The sequence below is a fragment of the Neopsephotus bourkii genome, unplaced genomic scaffold (genome assembly GCF_033783945.1).
Source record: "Neopsephotus bourkii isolate Nb327-2 ecotype Australia unplaced genomic scaffold, CSIRO-AGI_Nbou_v1 NB_1574, whole genome shotgun sequence".
Lineage (NCBI taxonomy): Eukaryota > Metazoa > Chordata > Aves > Psittaciformes > Psittacidae > Neopsephotus > Neopsephotus bourkii.
Genome location: NW_026902050.1, coordinates 539,335 through 556,742, shown reverse-complemented (window position 1 = coordinate 556,742; position 17,408 = coordinate 539,335). Strand labels below are relative to the sequence as shown.

The 17,408-nt window shown below is 40.0% G+C and overlaps 1 protein-coding gene across 2 annotated transcripts in view; it reads left to right on the top strand.

Annotated features, from left to right (window-relative positions):
- The window catches only part of PLOD2 (procollagen-lysine,2-oxoglutarate 5-dioxygenase 2), a 59,669-nt gene that overhangs the window by 18,330 nt on the left and 23,931 nt on the right, over nt 1-17,408 (top strand). For both annotated transcript variants that reach the window (XM_061371408.1, XM_061371407.1), the window contains exons 4-8: nt 4,776-4,939; nt 6,213-6,325; nt 8,324-8,387; nt 9,090-9,187; nt 12,498-12,599. In XM_061371408.1, the coding sequence (XP_061227392.1) occupies nt 4,776-4,939; nt 6,213-6,325; nt 8,324-8,387; nt 9,090-9,187; nt 12,498-12,599 (541 nt within the window). The remainder of the gene's footprint in view (nt 1-4,775; nt 4,940-6,212; nt 6,326-8,323; nt 8,388-9,089; nt 9,188-12,497; nt 12,600-17,408) is intronic.

Sequence of the window (17,408 nt, the reverse complement as noted above, 5' to 3'; positions counted from 1 at the left end):
TTTGCTTGAGAGAGTTTGCTTCCATTTTTCTCCATTTATAAAAATAGCAGGCTGCTCAAAGAGCAATCATTACTTTTTAAACAGATTTACAGATGTAAGAGTTGTTCACAGTTCTGCTGTCTTGAGGGGCTGGAAGACTAGTTTTTGGGAGCTGACAGGCTTTTAGGCAAGCCTTTGTCCTCTCTGCTGCAGTGAGAGCTGGACGTGGCTGCAGGCTAGGAGTGTGGAATGGAGGAGGGGAGCAAAAGCAGCTCCAGAAATAACGCAGCTAGTAGGGACCAGAGCATGATCTTGTTCCATGAAGTAACAGTGATATGGAGGAAGCTCAAAAATGGGGCTCTGAGGAAAGCATTTAACAGGAAAGCTTCTTCTACATGTTAGAGGACTGAAACAAAGAAGTGTGTTGCCAGATATATACCCCACTGGCTGCATGATGGAAAGATGGGGAGACAGTGCTGCTGTAGGTGCCAGATTATAGCTCATAGAACAGCTATGCTTGAGCATCCTCACTGGAGGCCAGATGGGTTTCTCCCTGTCACAGAGAACAGGGAGCTCAAATGTGTTCAAATCCTACTTTTTCCATTGCTTTCCTCTGCTTCCCCTTTCCCTCCACCTCCTAATTGGTAAGTGGAAAAAGTATCTTTCTGAAATTAAATATTGCATGTGTGTTCACAGTGTAGTCTAACTGATCATGCAGTAACTGACACTTTTTAAATTAATTTGGGAGACAGTTTTGTACTTTACTAAATGCTCAGATGAATCAGATATTTGCTACTTACATTAAATGTATTTGTTTTTTAATTTATTATCCTGATTCATCACTGTTTTCTTCCTATATGGTAAAATGTGCAAATTTTTTAATCAAATTTGGGTATAGCTCAAATTCTTCTCCAACATAATTTATTCTCTTGAGGGGCAGGCTGTCTGCTGGCATGGATGAGAGAATACAGAGGACCATGTGTGTTGAAGCGCAGATGCCATAATCTATTTTGTCATGAAAAATCACAGGATTTAAGACCACACAAGTTCTTGACATCTATAGTCCCAAGTACATATTGATTTAAAGTTGGTGGAACTGATTCCAGATAGAAAAAAATAGTTTGCTGATTCTAGCCTTATATTTTTATTCTCATGAGCTCTTTAGTTTCTAAGAATCCTAGTTTGGAATTTCTAAATGTTGATCAATGTGTTTGTAACTTTGGAAAAGACAAATATAGCGCACTTCCTTTATTTTTCACGTGTTTTTTGTTATATTCATGGTGAAGCATTTGGAATATTAATCTTGGGGGCAGGGAGAGGAAATGTCTGGTTTACTTACTGTAACTAGGCAAGTAAATTCTAGTGAACTGTTTACTTAAACTTGGGTTCTTGCCTTTTTTTTTTTTTTTGAGCAGTTTTTTACATGGCTCACAATTCTGGAAAAAGTTTGTACAACTTCTGTGGGTAGCTTGTGTCTAGGTACAGATAGCAAAATGCTTTGCCTGCAGATGGAATGCTATTTAAATTAGGCTTGTTTTTGCAAGAGCTAACTACTGGTTTTCTTTGGACCATTTCAGGTTGAACTGGCTAATGGCGAGTGTAGACAGGATAAAATGGTTGATGCTTTGACTGTTCATCCAGAACTCTCACAGCCATCTGTTTGTGTTCTGGAAGATTTTTGAAGCCTCTGTTTTGTCTTGACCTTTTTTTTTTAATTCCTTTCCCTCCCCTTAAATATCTTTCAGAAAGTAAGGGATAACTGCATTTTATACCTTTTCTCGAAGTGGTTAAGGTGTCATGCCAGTGGGGATACAGTATAGGTGACAGAATGGCTGTGTGGCTGAATAGTCCAATTAAATAAGATGAGATAAAGGACCTGAATTGGGGGTTACTAGTTATCCCTCTCCCACTTGTATTTTCAGCTCTTAACCTGCAGCCCCAGTAGTAACAAGTCCCTGTTATAAAAGTTGCAGGTAAAAAAAAATGCATTTGCAATTCCAGAGGACCTGAGCCACCTTTGACATTTCCTTGTGTTGTTGGGTGTGTAGCTGGGATGCTTTGCTGCTGCAAGAGGAGGAGGGATGGGTGGATTCTAGCCCCAAACATCTGCCATCTGGGAGCTTCAGGAAATGGGACTGGAGTTGTGGAAACTTTTTCTTTTTTCTTCCCCTCCCCCATCTTTCTTCTTCTTGCTTTCAAGTTAATCAGAAGGATTTATGAAGGCTAAATAAAAAATTGTCTGAGCTTTTCCAGTTTGCCAAGGCAGCCTGCATTTTCCTGGAAAAATCCACATTTTTTTTTCTTCCCTGTCAAATTTTGAAGCCCAGTTTAAAGTAAGTCATGTTGAAGAGAATTGGTCTGTAGAAAGTTCATCATCTTGTATGTCTTACCTAGTATAGTCTTTTTCCCTTTGAGTATAGCTAAAATATTTACAGTTTAAGCTTGTGTGAATTAAATTACCTGGATTAGTCAGGCATTGGAACAGGCTGCCCAGGACAGTGGTGGAATCACTGTTCCTGGAAGCCTTCAAAACCCGTGTTTTGAACAAGGCCCTTAATGACACAATTTAGTGGTCACCTTGGCAGTCCTGAGGTAACAGTCGGACTTGTAATATCAGAGGTCTTTTCCAACCTAGCTGTTTCTATGATTCTTTGTGGATCACTCATAGTAACAGTATAAACTGTCAAGGGTAGTCCTGGAACCCACTTTGTGATGGATTTAATGGTGTAGACCTGGGTCCATGCAGGATTCTTAACTCCTGCAGAATATCCATTAGTGTGTAAAGTTTGAAATAATTGGTAATGCAGTTTAATAGCTCTGTACTGTGTTTCTATTATAGACTGTGCTGTATTAAGTAGTGTATCCCTTTCACAAGCAGATCCTGTGACTAGCACAGCACTTTGCTCAACTTTGGCTTTCTTTTGCAGAATGATAGTCCTTGGAAGCAATATTCCAGCTGTAAGTCATTGCAGCAGCAGCACTAACCTGATCAAAGAGGAGCAGCACAGCCTGCCATAAGCTATTAAGTTAAAGCCTCAGAGATTTCTGGTTTTGTCTGTTTTTGACTTGTCGCCTATTTCTTGCTTGTTCTTCAGGCTCATTCTGGCTTTGAATCAAGTTAGACCAATTGAATGGAAAAAGGGAGGGAAGTGTATTCCTGTATATTTGGGCAGAAACAGGCAGTCTTTGCAAAACTGGGGAAGCTTTAAAATGTACAATATTTTTTTCGTACATTCTCCTGCCATAGTTACAGGAGAACATAGCAGTGAGTTTTCAGAAACCCACTTTCTTTACATAGACTACATAACACACCTCCTCTCCGGGATTCATTCTTTTCTCTGCAATGGAAATGCTCTCTTTTGCATTTGTAAGTCAGGTGGTGTTGAGTTCTCTTAGACCAATTGCATGAAATTCCCTTTGAAGAAAAGGCATTTTAAATAATTTCAAAACTGTAATAAAGAAGTACCAGAAGTCAATAATAGTTGGTCTGTTGACACTGTTGCTGGCTAATAAATCACAATGCAAAAAGTTCTGTGTACTGCAGGTGAAGGTACTGCTGTCTTCCTTAGCCCAGCTGAAAGACTTGCAAGGACAAAATCTTGGTCAGGGTTAGATCTTTCAGTTATTGGTTGCTGTACTATTCCTTTGCCCTCTGTCAGGGCTTATGATTTTTAGTTCATAAGGTAGATGTGTGGAATAAGATGAATATACCTACATTCAGATGAGGAAGCTGTGGGGCTGAGATGCTGCCATTCAACCTAAATATTCTGCTTCCTCAGCCAGAGTCTAATCTGGGACATAATTCCAGTATTACTTGTCACGGTTTCATGTTGTGTAAAATGAACTTTGAAGTGGTTTTCATATTAATACTTTTATATGTAGATCTTTAGCACAAAGAAATGAACTTTATACTCTGAATAATTTAATAATTTATGCATACTTTGAGGTTTTGTGTTATCTCTCCAGTCTTCCATCCCTCAAGACCCATTGATATAGATGTTTCAACAAGAAGAAACCACAAGGCTTGTAATAGTACATTCTTACATGACCTTTGCCAGGCCCATGCATGTTTGTTTCTGTTTTGAGGTGATGTTGACCTTTGGCTATGGGTAACTGCTGTTTCTATAGATGAGCCCTCCAACTTTAGGTCTTTGTCCTCAGTAGGAGGTGGGAGTCAAATCTGACAAACACATAAAGGCAGGTGGAGTTTTTATAAATACTTGTAAAGTTTAAAGCCTCCTGAAGACTTCAGCACATTAAAGAGGTTGAAGGAGAAAGCTATATATTGACAGGATATAACACAGTTTAAGTTTATGGGCAACTAGGCTTTATTAAGAAATATCTAGGTACATTCTTGATGAGACTTGAGAAGAAAGTGCTATTGTGTTTTGGAGCAAGATCCTCTAGAGTCTCTGCGTGATAGATACCTAAATTATTTTTCAGTCTAACTGTATTTCATCTGCTGACTTTTGACTTTTTTCTTATATTTTTTTTGGTAGTTGTTCATGAACACACACAAAGTTTTCCAAAGGAAAAAATAACGTTTTTTTTTTTTTTACTTGAAATACATGGTATGTGGAAATTGATTTCAGGTTGCCTAAATCTGAAGGAGAAAGAATGTCCAAAATGTGTAAGGTTTAAAAATACATGGTGGTAAAACATGATTAGTGTAATTTTTCAGAATCAAAGGGCTGTTTGTATGATTTAAAAAAATGAATAGTCTAACCACTTGTTACTTTGAGCACAGTAGTATTAAGATTAAACTAGCGTAATGAGTATCTTTTCTTTGTTTTCAGTTATGATGTTATTTTTGCGGGGAGTCCTGAAGAGCTGTTAAACAAATTTCAGGAAACTAATCATAAAGTGGTGTTTGCAGCAGATGGGCTAATTTGGCCGGATAAAAGGCTAGCTGACAAGTATCCTGTTGTCCGGAGTGGAAAACGATTCCTGAACTCAGGAGGCAAGTGTGATTCTTGAATATAATGAGTTGTGGAACTTCAACATGACTTGTTTCTGTCACCTGTTTTATATGTTTGCATGGGAAACTGTTCCTGAATTCCCCAAGTGTAAAATTGAGGACTAGATTTTCTATCCTCCTCTTTGCTGTCTTCCTCCCCAGTAAAATAGCTCCTCTTCTGTGCTCAAGAACAATTTTCATTCAAACTTACATAGTATTTGCTGTCAGTAACTTGTAAAAAGCAGGTAAATAAAGTGATGTCCAAGCAAGCAACTGTGTCTTGCAATGAAGTGCTGTACCAGGGGTGACCCAACTGCCACTGACTGAATCTACTTCAGAAACAATTCAGTGTGCAAGTGCAGTCAAAGCAGTACATGGCATTTATAGGCACAGTTTAGCTGCATCACGGAGTTTCCTGACCTGGCTACCTTGTTCCTGGTGATCTGTGCATACATTATAAATGTGCTGGTAGCTCTGCCTGGCCCATCAGCATGGCTGAGGCAGTTTTTTCCAAGAGAAATGCTAGTTACTCCTGTTAATCTCAATGATGTGTTAATTCTGGAATCCTCCTTGATTTAAGTGGGAGCTTTGGTAATAATTTTGCAGTTGATTAATACATGCGCTAACACTGATACTGTTTAACTGCTGCAGAGCACAGTGTATGTCACCTCCTAGGTACATGGACAAGGTGCAGATCTGGGAATGCCCCCGTTTCTTTCCCTTCCTTCTTTATCTCACCTATCTGCATGTTGTTTTTTTTTGTATGGGTTTTGTTGTTGTTGGGCTGTTTTCCGTTTTTTTTTTTTTTTTTTGGTGTGTGTGTAGCTTTTTTGTTGTTGTTGCTGTTTTGGCTTAAACATAACGTATATTGGTTTTGAGGTGAATTCTCTTTGTAATTCTGGCAGTATTAGATTTAGGTTCCTCTGCCAGCACAAAGTGATTGATGAAAATGAAACTTTTTTTCCACATATGGGGTCTTGGGGATAATGGTAATGTAATCTAATGCTTTGGTGCTCTCGGCCATCCAGAATGGGTATCTGTTCCCTACTTTTCGCTTAAAATAGCACTTGTGTAAAAATAACCCTTAATTGTGAATTCTTTAAAACAGAAGCAGTACGTATGACAGGAAGAAAACTGGATTTTGAGCCAAGTTGTATGAATTTCATACTTCTCCTTTGCTAGCACCAAACAGTAAGAATGACGTTCCCTACTGGCGGATAGCATTGGCAGAATAGTGCTTTTTATGGAAATAACTTATGTGTGTGTGATATTGCAGGATTTATTGGTTATGCTCCATATATAAATCGTATCGTGCAGCAATGGAATCTCCAGGATAATGATGATGACCAGCTGTTTTACACTAAAATCTATGTTGACCCATTGGCAAGGGTAGGTAGTGACTGGCTTTCTCATTTGTTTCTGCTTGAAATAACATGCTGCTCCTCATAAAAAATCAGGAGACAAAAATAAAAGGAATGCTGTTTCTTTATTCCTGAGTGCCATATTGACAGTTGTGTTTGTCGTCTGGAGGTTCCTCCTGTCGGAGTGATGAAGAGGCTTCCAAAGGGTCATGACTTGATATATTATTCAGGCTGTCTGCAGATCCAGGCAGGTTGTGCTTCGTTTTTAGAAATAATAGCTCTGAGGTATATAAGCAGGCACATTCATCTCAATGAGGGTCCCATGTACTTGGCAGTTTGACAGCCAGAGAATGTGGCTTTTTTCCAGGGTGTCACTGAACTACTTGCTGATCCAGTGTTTTATATTTTGGCTTGCTGCCATTTCAGCTCCTGCCTGCAGCTGTCTCTGACTCTTCAGCTTTTTGTGCAGATACATTCAGTAACGCTGCATCATAAATTTTTGGTGAAGACCTCTCTGTCCCCTAGCTTAACAAAGTTCTCTGCTGAGTAGGAGCATTAAAGCATGATAGATGTCAGAGCTATGGCGCTGATGCTGGAAAAAGGAAAGTTAACGTATTGATGCAGAAAAACCTTTAGAAGCGGATACTGCTGAATTTGAGGTTGATTTTGAGCATTTGTAAGCTTGAGGCAGATGTGAAGTTGTTGAATTACATATATGTTTTTCCACTAAGTTATGTCTGAAACATCAGGCATGTGTAGATACAAGTGCAGAAATAGAGCGGAACATTTTAGTTGGAAAGGACCTGCAATGATGATCTAGTCCAAATGCCTGGCCAGTACGGGCTGACCAAAAGTCAGAGCATGTTGTGAAGGGCATTGTTCCTTAAAAACTTGACCCCAATGCTTGGGGCATTGACCACCTCTCTAGGAAGCCTGTTCCAGTGTTTGACCACCCTCTCGGTAAAGAAGTGCTTCTTGAGATCCAGTCTAAACCTCCCCTGATGCAGATCTGAACCATTCCCATGTGTCCTATCCCTGCATCCCAGGGAGAAAAGTTCAGCACTTTTCTCTTCACTTTGCCTTCTCAGAAAATTGTAGAGAGCAGTGAGGTCACTCCTCAGCCCATTTTTCTTCAAACCAGGTAAACCCAAAGTCCTTAGCTGCTCCTTGTAGGATGTTTGTTTCAGTCCTTAATGTTTAAATTGATTTTATGCAAGTTAAGTCCGATGCTGCTTATGCAATTGAAAGGGCAGGGTGTAGAGACATTAAAGCTGACCAGAGTCAAAAGTAGTATAATTACCTGCCTAATAGATTGTCTTCAAGACAAAAAAATGTGTACTTCACAGTACACTACTGCACTGTGATTCAAAATGCCTCCGTGGTGCTTAGCTTGGGATACTGCACTATACATTAGCATCAGTTCTCTGTACAGTATTGTCCATGCTATAACAAATTTTGGAAGACCAAACCAGAATATGTTACATATATAAGGGCTTTTAAGTGTGTTTTAAAGGTTATATACTTGTTGATCAATGTGTTAAAACTTAAAAACGTGATACTTTAAAGAAGAATCTAGGTAGGATTAATAATACAGTATTAGGAACGTGCTAAAACCACTGGTGTTTTCTATTCTGACATGATACTTATTTGGCTTTTATATCTTTGAAAGTATGAAACGTATGTTTTGTGGCTTGGCTAAGGCTAGACTTGCTAATTTATTTATTTTTTAGGATAAGACACAAATTTTTTTTGGCTTATATTGCCAAACTGTAGTTTCTTTGGAGAGTTATGACCTCTATCCTTTAAGTATAGATAATTTTTTTTGCATTTATAAAACTGACTGCTATACAGTTACACAACTCAGAAATATAGAAAAACTTAACTATAAAATCAATAATTATATCTGAGAGCTGAATATGTAGAGTAGTTTTGCCTGATTACGTGCTGGCACTGCAATGTAACTACAACACTACTGTAAAAAACATTGGCTTTTAGAATGCTTCAGTAGCTGTGAACTTTATTTCAGGAACGTTTTAACATTACTTTGGACCACAAATGTGCCATTTTCCAGACCCTAAATGGAGCTGTTGGTAAGTGCGTGATTTGCATGTTGTGTGTTGTATTAAATGTTATTAAGACTTCCTTCGCTTAACAGTATTTATAATTCCCTAAGCATATGCTTGTTTTAATGAAATACTTGGATGGATGAACCTGGTTACCAGATCACTTACAGGTCATTTGGGTTTAATATTAATTGCTTTCTCCCTCTGATAAAATACTTGATTTAAAAACAGAAAAATGTTTTCAATAACTGAAGTTAGCAGTAAACACCAAGTTAAGAAACATTTTTTCTTTTTGCCTTTCACACACTTAATTACAGGAGTAAGATTAGTAATGAAAATTGCATTTTAGGTGTTCTAAAACAAATGCCTATACATAATGACATGGAATGTGGAATAATGCAGGATTTCCTTTATTCAGCTGTCATGAATTTAAACTGAAGCTGGCATCTGTGCAAACTTTCTTTCTTGCATTTAAACTCTAAATATGAAAAAAAAAAAGACCATACCTGAAGCAACTATGATAATAACTATGATTTCTCTATAAATATTATTTACACAAAGTTAGTTAGCTTAAAGATCTAGTTAAAAAAATGAACAAAAACTTTCAAATAAATAACACTGACAATGATAACACCACCAAAGTATATTGTATCATCAAGAACTTAAAGAACTCTGAAACTATAGCTTTTGTTTATAAACTGTTATTCCTGTACGATCTGTGATTTGCAGATGAAGTCCTTTTGAAGTTTGAAGAAGGAAAAGTAAGAGCAAGGAATTCAGTGTATGACACATTACCAATCACTATTCATGGAAATGGTCCAACTAAAGTGAGTGACAGTTTGTTTTACTTCTGTGCAAAGATGGCAACTTTAATAGAGGAATAAATAACAATGGAAGAGTCTGAAATAATCATAGCACACCACCACTGCTCATTTCCAATTCATGTCAATCAGAATTTCAAGGATACCCCCCCCCCCCCGTTCTGATAGCCTTCTCCCTCATGTTATTCTGCCGTCACTGTATCATTCTGCATCTTGTAGGTCCCCTTTAGGTGTACTGGAAGGCTGCTCTAAAGTCTCCCCAGAGCCTTCTCTTCTCTAGGCTGAACGAACCCAACTATCTCAGCCTGTCTCTATAGGAGAGATGCTCCAGCTTTCTGATCATGTTTGTTGCCCTCCTCTGGACTTGCTTCAAGCAGTCTATGTTCCTCTTATGTTGGGGCCCCAGAGCTGAATGCAGGACTCCACATGGGGTCTCACAAGAGTGGAGTAGAGGAGGAGAATCGCTTCTCTTGACCTGCTGGTCATGATTCTTTTGATGCAGCCCAACATATGGTTGGCTTTCTGGGCTGCAAGTGCATATTGCCAGGTCACATTGAGCTTCTCACTGACCAACTCCCTAAGTCCTTCTCTGCAGGGCAGCTCTCACTTCATTCTCTACCCAGCCTGTATTTTTGCTTGGGATTACTCCAGCCCACATGCAGGACCTTGCATTTGGCTTTATCAAACTTCATGAGATTTGTACTGGCTCATCTCTCAAGCATGTCAAGGTCCCTTTGGATAGCATCTCTTCCCTCCAGCATGTTGACTGTACCACACAGCTTGCTGTCAGCAGCAGCTTTGCTGAGGGTGTACTCAATCCCACTGCCCCTGTCAAAGGTGTTGAACCGTGCTGGTCCCAGTACTGACCCCTGAGGAATGCCACTCATCACTTGTTTCCACCCTGACATAAGGCCGTTAACCACCACTCTTTGAGTGCAACCATCTAGCCAGTTTCTTATCCAGTGAGTGGTGTACCTGTCAGATCCTTGTCTCTCCAGTTTAGAGACAAGGATGTTGTGTTGTAACTTGATATCATGCTGAAACAACTTATTCTGCTCCCAAATTTCATTGTAGCATGGGATATTAGAAAAGAGTAATCCTATGTTAACATGTTCACTGTCATAAAACGTTTTTTGAACCTAGTGAAGAATGTTTATCTGGTTATTAAACAGTAATCAGAAGAATAGGCTTTTAGGGGGAGAAAAGTCTAACCAAGAGTGACAGGCTGGGGCATGAAACAGTAGCACATCTGATCCTACCACAGACCTTGGTGTGTGTTTGTATGCACATATTTAGAAAATGTATGTGGGAAAAAAAAAAGAATAAAGTGTAAAAACAAAGTATAATGTATATACATGCCCGTGGCGGGCTTTTTGCATCTTCGGTGTCATTGGTCACTGCTCGCAATACACCCATGACTCATGAACTTTGGTTTCACAGTAGAGCACCATCTGCCCTGTGAAATAGCTGTTCTGACAGATTCTGTTGTAAGCACTCAGTGGTCCAGAGCAACTAACACAGTTATTATATGGCAAAGAAGCGGAAAGGTGTATTGTTTATAATAGCCTCTGTTGGCTGAAGGATTGGGAATGGGTACTTCCTGACTTCTTCTGAATGCATGTTCCTTATTGTAGCTCCTTATTTTCAGAGACAAAAGTTCTTCTCACCCAGGAGAATGAAATAAAGTTTAAAACTCATTAATATTCCAGTGACTGCTGCTTCACAGTTTTTTTGCACTCTGTTTCATCTCTGGAATTAAGAGAATATAATGATGCCATTATCTGTTTGGCTTACACGCTCAGTAGTGGTGAAACGTATGATCAGTTTCTTCCATGTTGCTGTAGTTATTTTTGCCTCAAATAAATCTTCAAATTATCTCTCATCACTGGCTTTGCTGACACTGCCAATGAGAAGAAAGGTGCTGTATTTTATAGCTGGGCAAGCAGTTTAGGTTGGAACTTCTTACACTAGTCCATGAGTTACGCTGCATTAAACAAAACTCCATTTCTGCATATATTCATGTTTTAAAAACAAAGAGGGAACTCTTGCTATATGTATTACTTTGTCATCATGATTAAATTATTCTGTTTTAAACATAGAATTAAGAGAAAAATAGTATAATAGGATTGGAAAAAGTTTTCACTAGTTGGTAAATAAAGTAACATTAAAGCAATTCCCAAAATTAACTCCAAGTTTTTCGTTTATACGAACTTTCTCTTTTGTATTTACTGTCTTCAATTTGCAGATTACTAAATAGCATGGCTCAGAGACATTTCTTTGAAATGGATACTAAACTATCCCGACATGCAATATTTTTATTCTTTTCATTTTCCTCAGGTGCAATGGCTTTTTATTGTAAAATACTTATTTTTATGGAGTTTATGACATTAAGTTCAAGCAATTCTATTTATAATCTGTCTAGAAGGGTTTTCAGTATGTGTGAGCAAGCACCCAGACTACAATAAAATGCAAATTGAGTACTGGACTGGAATGTGTTTTCTATGCAAAACTGTACTTTATCCTTCCATTTTTTTGAGGGCAGTAGAGCAGGAATGAATAGCAACCTTCCCTCAGACAACCTTTCCCTGGCATAAGAGATCCTTTAACCATTGCAAATGGCAGTAGAGAGGAGTCAAGTTCTGCACAAACTTCTCTATGGAATCCAGGAGGACAGGGCAGCCCAGGCAGCCCATCAGCAGAAAAAGTACATACTTTATTCAGTGCCAAATCAAAATGTGTGAAAAAGCTAGATGCTGCTTTAAAATGTATACCCCTGGTTGGCTTCTGAATCTTGGCATGACTTGTCAAAAACTCATCATCTGGGCATCTGTCTTCTACATTTTTCTATGTGTTTTTCATATGTCTGTGTTTTGTGTAAAGTGTTGATGATTCTCACCTTTGGGAAAAGAATTTCTCCTTGAAATTATGCCTAGTGGCTTTTGAGAGCTGAATGGTCTGTAGTCTGTGTCTTGGAAGTCATACAAGCGTTTAGTTAGTAATAGCTATACTTGCAATAAATTTCTGGTTTAACTGAAGCAATAAATTTAGATGCTAGGAGAATATAGTTTTTGTTTTGTAAATAAAAGAAGAAAGTCTTCTAGCAGCTAATTTTGTATGCTTACTTGTTGGTTTTTCTAGGGTTGTTTGGTTTTGGTTTTTTGTTTTTTTTTGTTTTTTTTTTTAATCTTAAATTTCATAAGCCAAAACAATCAATTGCTTTTATGTATAAGAGATAAGTGAGTAGGCCTGAACTCTTTTAATAAATCACCATGTGCATGCACCTTTAATTGATCTGAGTTTTTCATTTATTTACCAGATTCACTTGAATTATTTGGGAAACTATATTCCTAATGCTTGGACACGGGAAACTGGTTGCAGTGTTTGTGATTTAGACTTACTAGACCTGTCAACAGTAACGGTAAGAATAAATTTCACTGAAACAAAAACCCTTTTGAATGCAGTTGATAGGTGTATAGTGATTTCCTAGGCAAAGTGGCTTCACTATGCAGTAGTATGTTTTGCAGACTCATCAGAATATTTTTACTGCTATATGAAACTATAAAGATGGAATTTTAATGTACTGGAAATACCAGTACTTTTAGAAATGATTTTATGTATGCTCTTTGATGTGGGCTTCCCCAGTATAACGGAAGATGATCCCATCCCCAAAAGCCCCCAGATCCTTACCTCTGTTCATTGGGTGTAAATGAATAACTTTTTGAATTGTGCAAGATCTAAGTGAGTAATTAGAATTTTTGGGAGGTAGGAAAACTTTTTAGGTATTTCAGATTTTCAACTCTACACCTACAAAAAACTTGATATGCATCATACGCATCGGTTTGACAGTTTTTTTTACAAATAGAAGTTAATAGTTAACTGTAACATGGCTGAAGTTACTATTTTCTAAAAGATCTACTTTTCTTCATAAGGAATGGTACAGATATCTGTATTGTATATACAAATGTATTTATGTAGAACAAAATTGATGCACTTAAGATCATATATTAGTTCAGCCTTCAGAATTCTTACAGGACAAACATACATGTATGCATGGTGTGTGTATATTTGGGAACTTCGGTTCTTTGGCACTAAGCATGATGTCTTTAGTGTCTTTATGAATATTTCAGCTTGTACTCAGTAAATATTAGGCAGAGTAAATAACCATGTGTAAATGTAAGGCTTGTACTTAAAAGAATACTCTGATTATTCTAAATAGGCTGTTTCTAGCAGCTGTTTCATTTCTGTTCTATATTGAAGATTTGAATGTGAACAGGTCTTAAGGTAGAGTTGAAGACAGCATGAAATGAGTAGTAGCTTACCTTTGTCATGAAAGCACAATGCGAAAGAATTTCATGACAGTAAGTAGGTACCTTATGGACTAGAACATACATTTGAAAAGTTATTGTTGGAATTGTAATAACTTTCAGATTATTATTTGTTTTTAATTTTGCTTTGAACATACAATATTCATATGGTGTTGTACTGAAATAATGTTTGAACTGCCAGCATAAAATGTACCTGAGGAAAACAAACTTGAATTTTTCCTCATGGTGTTGGTAATTAAAACATGACTGGGGAGCAGTTAAATACTAAAGCTGGTAATAGGGAGTAACTTGCAGTGATTTACTGTATAACTTCCTATAGTTTATGTACATATACTTGGAATGTGTGCTCCTTACACTAATACATTCCTTGGACTTCATGCCTCACTTCCTCTACCATCAGAAATAACGAGACTTTTCCTTGGCCTCAGTGGAAGTGTTTACTTCAGGCATTTAAGTAAGAGCAGTATTTAATTTTCTGAACGTGCTTTCTGTTCAGGCCTGGATAGTTCTTACTTGACAGATCTTCAGTAAGAAGAGCAATACTAGCTCTATGCCTCTGATAATTATTACCATACTGTTTTATTTAACTTTCTGCGTTGATACACCCATATCTGCATTGATACACCTCATTTGCCAAGGTATCTCCAGACAGGAGCCTTTAACACCGAAGTGACGGGAGACCCCATGGCCAGGAGCCTCAGTTCTGAGTAGCCCCAGCCACTGAGGGAGCCTCCAGCCCTGGCCAGGCCTTGCCAAGGAGCCAGCAGCTCCGCTGAGGCGAGCAGGGACTCACAAGGGACGGTGGCAGAAGGGGCCACACCTCCCTGAGTGGGTAAAACTCACCCCAGATTGCGTGGCGACGAGAGAGAGGTGCAAGGGGCGACAGTCAATGCAGGCAGGGAGAGCGGGCAATGAGCGGGATGGTGAACACTTGGTCCCTGGCATATCAGGGCCAGGGACCAGCCTGGGAGCTTTGCTCTGGCTGCCCCGGCGGTGGCAGTGTTGGCACCAGAGCCGATGAGAGGGGAGGCTGCAGCGCAGAGCTCGGACTGTAGAGAGTGCCTGCACCCATCTCTTGAGGTGAGGGTGCGGAATGGGCAGGGCTGCACTTGGTGCGCCCTGGTGGAGGTCCTCCTGCAGCAGGGGGCTGAGCTGGAGGAAACTTGTCAGCAGGCTAAAAGATGTCAAGGAAGCTGAGAGGGAGCAGGGCTGCTTGCTCCAGGCCCAAACTGTGCAGGGGCAACAAGCGTCCCCCATAGAGCATACAGAAAAGAAGGAAGGCGTTAATGCAAGAAGCTGGGAGCTAGTAACATGAAAATTCCCCAAACCCCAGCAAACCACAAAGGAGGAAGAGGACAATTAAAGGCAAGGGGCTTACTCCAAAATCCAACATCCCTACCCAGAACTGCTTTGCAGTTCTGCGGAGGGCTAATGAGAAAGCACTCACTGCACCAAGTGAGCACTCAGCAGAGTTGTTCACCGGCAACAGTAAAGAGGATCACTACTAGTGATTCCAGGAGAAAGTGGTGGGTCACAGTAGTGCTTTGAAAGGCACAGAGGCACTCATAATATTTCAGAAGTCATGGCGGTCAGGTGAAATTGCTGATGACTGGAGAAAGGGAAACACAACCCCCATTTTCAAGAAGGGGAAAATGGATGACCTGGGGAATTACAGACCAGTCAGTCTCACCTCTGTGCCTGGCAAAATCTTGGGGCAGATTCTCCTGGAAAGCATGCTAAGGCACATGAAAAACAACAAGGTGCTTGGTGACAGCCAGCATGGCTTCACCAAGGGGAAATCCTTCCTGACCAATTTAGTGGCCTTCTATGATGGGGCTACAGAACTGATGGACAAGGGTAGAGCAGTTGATGTCATCTATCTGGAGTTCTGTAAAGTGTTCGACACTGTCCCACATGACATCCTTGTCTCTAAATTGGAGAGACATCAATTTGATGGACGGACCACTTGGTGGATAAAGAACTGGCTGGAGGGCTGCACACAGAGAGTTGTGGTAAATGACTCCATGTTCAATTGGGACCAGTAATGAGTGGTGTCCCTCGGGTTGGTGTTTGGAGTGGTCTTATTCAACGTCTTTGTCAGTGACATGGACAGTGGGATTGAGGGTGCCCTCAACAAGTTTGCTGATGACACCAAGCTGTGTGGTTTGGTTGATACGCTGGAGGGAAGGAATGCCATCCAGAGGGACCTTGACACGCTTGTGAGGTGGGCAGATGCCAACCTCATGAAGTCTAACCATGCTAAGTGCAAGGTCCTACACCTGGGTCGAAGCAATTCCAGGCACAGCTACAGATTGGGCAGAGAAGAGATTCAGAGCAGCCCTGTGGGGAAGGACTTGTATGTGCTGGTTGATGAGAATCTGAACATGAGCTGGCAGTCCAGAAAGCCCGCAGCCCAGAAAGCCAACTGTATCCTGGGCTACATCAGAAGGAGCATGACCAGCAGGTTGAAGAAGGTGATCCTGCCCCTCTACTCTGCTCTTGTGAGACCTCACTTGGAGTATTGTGTGCAGTTCTGGTGTCCTCAACATAAAAAGGACATGGGACTGTTGGAACAAGTCCAGAGGAGGGCCATGAGGATGATCAGGGGACTGGAGCACCTCCTGTATGAAGATAGGCTGAGAAAGTTGTGGCTGTTCAGCCTGGAGAAGAGAAGGCTGTGTGGAGACCTCATAGCAGCATTCCAGTATCTGAAGGGGGCATACAGGGATGCTGGAGAGGGAGTGTTCACTGTAGTGATAGGATAGGGAGTAATGGGTTAAAACTTAAACAGGGGAAGTTTAGGTTGGATATAAGGAATAAATTTTTTACTGTGAGGGTGGTGAGGCACTGGAAGGGGTTGCCCAGGGAGGTTGTGAATGCTCCATCCCTGGCAGTGTTCAAGGCTAGGTTGGATGAAGCCTTGGGTGACATGGTTTAGTGTGAGGTGTCCCTGCCCATGGCAGAGGTGTTAGAACTAGATGAGCTTAAGGTCCTTTCCAACCCTAACTATAATTTTATGATTCTATATCTTAGGGGTTTGCTTATTATTTTCATAAGCAAGTAGAGAATCTGATTAGTTGGTACCATCTTTTTTTTTTTTTTTTTTTTTTGCCTTTGAGTCCCTTTTGTTGAATGCTGGTATGAATTGGTCCTTGTCTTTATCTTAGGTGTTGCAGAGTCAGTGTTTTGGGCTGGGCTTACCTATACACCTTGACTTGAGCCAGTAGAAAACAGATAAGCTCTACCGTGGAGAATGTGGAGCTAAAATAATACTGCTTTGCATTGTAGGCATAGGGGTATCCTTCCTTCTGTGAAGGTCAGGAGTAGGTGCATGCAAGGCAGAGATGGGTGGAACCATTGCTATGGATTATGTAGATTGGTTTTTGATGGATGAGCAGAAGAGCCCGAAGCACAACCTGAATCAGTGTGAGATGCTGGGATCATGGCTTGTGAAAAATTAAGCATTTCACAGGGTTACCTGTGAAGGAGCAGAGTGCCATGTACAGTCTTTTGCTCAGTCCTTGTCCTGTCTGCAAAAGCAGGAAATGGCTGAAGTGTGGAAATGCTCAGTAACTGTTGTCTTCTGCTAATGTCTGCAGCCTGTGCAACCCTCAAATTAGCTACCTGTCCAGGTCAAAACATGGTAATGAAAAATAAGTTGAGGAATTCACATTGACTCAGTAAGTGTAAATTTTTATTACTTTAGGTGTTTCTTTTGTGGTTTTGTCTTTTTCGTTGTGGGTTTTTTCCCCCTGTTGTTTGTTTGTTTGAGAAAACCCTAAATTAAATTTGACTTAATCTCCCAAAAGGCATGTCTTAAATCCTAATGCTTGTTACTGGTGTGGAGATTTTCTGGTGTGGCTGAAAAGGATGACCTTGCTCATCTTCCTGCTTCACTGGCA